General features: G+C 48.1%; 1 protein-coding gene across 1 annotated transcript; it reads right to left on the bottom strand.

Moving 5' to 3' along the window:
* Nucleotides 1-347: 347 nt before the first annotated feature.
* On the bottom strand, nucleotides 348-1,472 carry LOC138803100 (PRAME family member 8-like). The gene has a single exon (XM_069986936.1). The coding sequence runs from the start codon at nucleotides 1,470-1,472 to the stop codon at nucleotides 348-350; it is 1,125 nt and encodes a 374-aa protein (XP_069843037.1).
* Between the last annotated feature and the right edge of the window lie 3,017 nt (nucleotides 1,473-4,489).

Genomic DNA, 4,489 nt, shown 5'->3' on the forward strand with positions numbered 1-4,489 from the left:
CAGTTCAGAGAATGGTCACCAGACCCCAGGAAGGGCTGTTCTGGAATTTCAAATACCTTGACATCCTGGCATCTCTGGTTCCCAGGATTGTCTGTGCAAGGTTATTTCAGATACTTCGACATCCTGGTATCCAGGGTTCCCAGGACTGTCTGTGGCTGGCTTAGGTCAAGGCCTAAGTTGCAGAACTGAGCTGGGGTCTTAAGTAAAAAGGGAGTTGCTCAGGTTGCTCAATAAGCCCTGTCTCTTCCACCCACGCTGAACATTTGGGTCTGTGGCCCTGGAGAATGCTCTTATGTCATGGCTTTTATTCTGATGCTGAGAAGAGATTCCAGAAGAGAGGAGCCCGACTACACAGACAGAGCAGAAAGGCTGGGAAGCCCCTCCTCTGTGAGCACCCAGGAACCATCTGGGCCCAGGCTGTAGAACTGGCACTTGTTCTGGTGATGGCAGAAATCAGTACAGATTTGGACACTCTGGGTTGGCCCCAAGTCTCTCAATACCTGCCCCAAGCTTGCCAGAACCAGGGCAAGTCTCTCAGGGTCGATGTTCCCTAGCCCCCACTCCTGAGGGCGGTAGCTCTCCAGAGGGGCAGGATAGAGGCCTCGGCTTAAGTGGCCCAACCTGGCCGTGTGGCTCAGGAGGTTGTACAGGGCAGCCATGGAGATGTGGTTCCCATAAACACTGAAGACGCGGAGCTGGGAGCACTGGCTCAGGCCCAGCAGGATGGCCGAGAGATGGGCATCCGTGAAGGCACAGTCCTCCAGGGCCAGGGTCTCCAGGGTGCTGGCCACCTGCTCCAGCAGGTCTCGCAGGGACTCAGGACTGGAGTTATCCATGAACAAACTGGTCAGTTGCAGGTGCTGGAGCTGCCTGGTGCAGGGAGCCTGGGACAGACACCTCAGGTCGGCCTCCTGCAGTGCACAGGTGCTCAGAGACAAGGCCTTCAAAGGCCTCAGGCTCCTGAGGACAGCAGGCAGCTTTCCATAAAGGAAGAGGACTTCGTGCACATGAAGCTCCCAGAGATGCTGCAGCTGGCCTAGATGGGCCCTAATTTTCCAGGAATACCAAGAGTTCTTTTGGCTGGCAGTGTAGAAGTCGGCATGCATCTTGGAGAGCTTCAGGAGGTGACGGTTCTTCATCTGGCTGAGATAAGGGGCAAAGATCTTCATAGTCTCTCGATTCCAGAATTCACTCACCACCAGTTCCTGGATGGAGTCCAGCCTCACCACATGCAGAGCCTTCTGGATTTCAGAGATGGAGTCAGACCAAATCTGCAGCTTCCTGGAGCACAGCTGAACTCTTTCTCTCCTCTCCCTGGCCCAGTGGAACAGGTGGACTTGGAGAGCATCCTGTGTGCCATCTTTGATGGTCAGATCCATGGTGATCATCAAGGGCTGTTCTTTAGTCATCCCTGAGCAGTGGCTCTCTGTTGGCTTGTCAGTCAGGATGTCTGGAGAAGTGATACGGGCCATCGAAGGGTACCCTCATGTCCAGATGTTGGGGTGCTCCTTCTGCAGACTGAGCACTTGCAGTTTCCCCCGACTAGGGCTATCCTTCTTGGCTAGTAGCAGGTCGAGCCCATCCAGGAGAGCCTTGAAGGTTTCCAGGTCTGGAGACTCTGCCAGGTGCCCCAGGGGGAGGCAGTGGAAGGGCCAGGCCTGGACCAGGGCCTTCAGCACCTCTGTGTGGGCCCTGGCATAGACCTCCATGAAGAGTGAAAGGAAGACCAGTACCGGCAGAGTCTCCATGGCAAAGATGGCCCAGGATGGGTTGCTCAGTAGGCATTGCATGGCCAGATGCTGGAAGGAGGGTGGGTTCCTGAGGCTCATCTTGATGGATGAGATGTGGATTAGAAGTGGGCCAGTTGTGGGGGGCTCTCTGCCTCCCAGCACGGCCAGGCACCCACTGCAGACTCCAGAGTACTCTGCTCTTTTCTTGACCCTGTGCATCTTTATAATCCAACCCCACCCACAGCACTGCAGATCCACTAATCAGAGAGCAGCCTCTGATGGGATTTCTGAGACACATCCAGCACATCTGGAAAGGTGCCACCTTCCAGATTAATTCAAACTGGGATTCCGGGACAAAACCAATGGCATTATAGACTGGACCCACTGAGTCAAGCTTCTCTTTCAAATCTGAAATAAAATAGACACAGAGACTTCCCTCCCTTATATCTTGTTCCCTCCAGACATTTCCACCAATGTTACTCTGCCCTGAGCCAGCAAAAGGCTCAAAGAAAATCACTCAGTCCAACCTTATAGCATTCACAACGAGTTCTACAAATTTCCTTATTTCTTTCCCTTTCTTCTTTCCCTCCTTCCCTCCTTCCTTCTTTTTATTCTGTCTTCTTCCCTTTTTTCTTTCTTTCCTTTCCATCCTCCTTTCTTCACTTTCTTCCTTCCTTCCTGTCTGCCTTCTCTTATGTCACCCTCCGTCCTTCTTCCCTCCCTCCCTCCCTCTCTCTCCTCTCTCTCTCTTCTTTCTCTGTCTCCCCCCCTCTCCCTCCCTGTCTCTCTCCTTATATGAAGGTACTCAGGGCCTCTTGTTTTGACTTGGCTTTTTCCCTCAGGGCTGATGGCCTACCACTCAAGCCACAGCTCCACTTCTGTTTCTTGATGGATTTACTGGAGACAAGAGTCCCTTGGACTCATCTGTGTTGCTGGCTTTGAATCATGAACCTCAGAGTTCAGCCTCCTGAGTGTGTATGACTACAGATGTGATACACTGGACAGCAGCAGCTAATTTTCCTTTGAGTGACAAGACAAAGAGGCCCTCTCTTTTTCTAAGATTTTAACAGATAATCACAACTGGCACAAAAAAACCTGAAACAAACCAGCATCAAGGTCCAACATACATAGATCTAATTTTGCTGAAAAGATGTTGTGTAGGGGAATTTCCATCAAATACTGAATGCTCCCTCATGAGAACATTAAATTTATTTCTTAAGCTCATGCGTACTCTTGGATGAGAATTCTCAGTAGTTAAACTGTAGTCACTGCGATTTGATGAAACATGACTTGAGAATAAAAAATATTCACCTCCTGTTCACCTAGCACACCAAAACGAAGGAAGGCAGGAAGGAAAGAAAGGAGAGGAGAGGTGTGGGAGGGACGGAGGGAGGGAGGGAGGAAGGAAGGAAGGAAGGAAGGAAGGAAGGAAGGAAGGAAGGAAGGAAGGAAGGAAGGAAGGAAGGAAGGAAGTTAGGGAGGGACGAAGGGAGGGAGAGAGGGAGGGAGGGAGAGAGGAAAGGAGGGAAAAAGAAAGAATATTGACTTACACAGGACTTTGGTGGTTCACACCTTTAATTCTCCTAGTCAGGAAGACTAGATGTCAGGATGGCAGTTCAAAGCCAGTCTGACCAGAAAGTCGTTGAGAAGCTTTCTATTAACCTTTAAATTTAATTGTGAAGATGATATCCAGAAGGATTACAATTTGAGTACATTTCCTCTAAAACGGTGTCCTTCATTCCTTCCACTTTTTCTCCTTCCCTCTGACCTCCCCTCCAAAGTGTAAAGTTCATTTCCCACCATTTCCATGCTTCCCCATCCTCTCCCAAATGAGATAAATGTGCATACAAGACAGAGGCACAGAAATAAAAAACAATGAAAAGAGGCAAAAAAAGAAAGAAAAATGAAATAAAAGGAACAGAGAGGCAATAAAATCGGGCTAGCTTCCATTTCTTAGAGTTCATTTTGATTAGCATCATTTTATATGATCCCATCATGCAAATTGAAACCTTGTGATCCTTTTCTAAGCATATCCTCCTTTCTTCTCACTGTGTGAGTATTTACAAGGCTGTTTGATTAATCATGTTCAAGTCTTTTACTATCCTTTGGATTTACCGTAGAATTTATAGGCACATTTGAATGATAACAAATGAGGGAAACCGTGCATTCTGTTTTTTTGGGTCTGGCTTACTTTACTTAGTGTAATTTTCTCAAAGTCTTCCATTTCCACAAGCGTAGGGAAATAACATTCTTTCTGATGGAAGCATAAAGTTCCATGGGATATATATACCATATTTTCCTCATTAATTTATCCACTGAGGGCCAAATGGGTTGGCTCCATACCTTAGCTAGGGTATCAATGCCGCAGAGATCAGGGTTGTGCTGTTTTAATGTGGCCTGGTTTGGGCCATTTGCATAAGAATGAAGTTTTTTGTTGTTGTTTTTTTAAATTTAATTTTATTTTATTTGAGAACATACTGTACAGAGGGGCTACAATTACATGGGCAGGATAATGCATACATTTCTTACCAAGCATTGCAGCCTCCTCCTTTGTTTACCCTTCACCTCCCTTCCCAGCCTCCCCCCTCCCACCACCCAATTATACCCCCCTCCCCCCCACACACCGACATTGTAAAGTTGGTTTTGACATGACATTTTGTACTTCTCATTGTTGCAACAGGTCCACCAGAATCCTTAAACGACTTGTTTGTCCCCATCTCCTCCACATGTTATACTGACATCAGATATAGTGAAAGCGG

Source organism: Dipodomys merriami, unplaced genomic scaffold (assembly GCF_024711535.1).
Source record: "Dipodomys merriami isolate MVZ:Mamm:240054 unplaced genomic scaffold, mDipMer1.0.p SCAF_333, whole genome shotgun sequence".
Lineage (NCBI taxonomy): Eukaryota > Metazoa > Chordata > Mammalia > Rodentia > Heteromyidae > Dipodomys > Dipodomys merriami.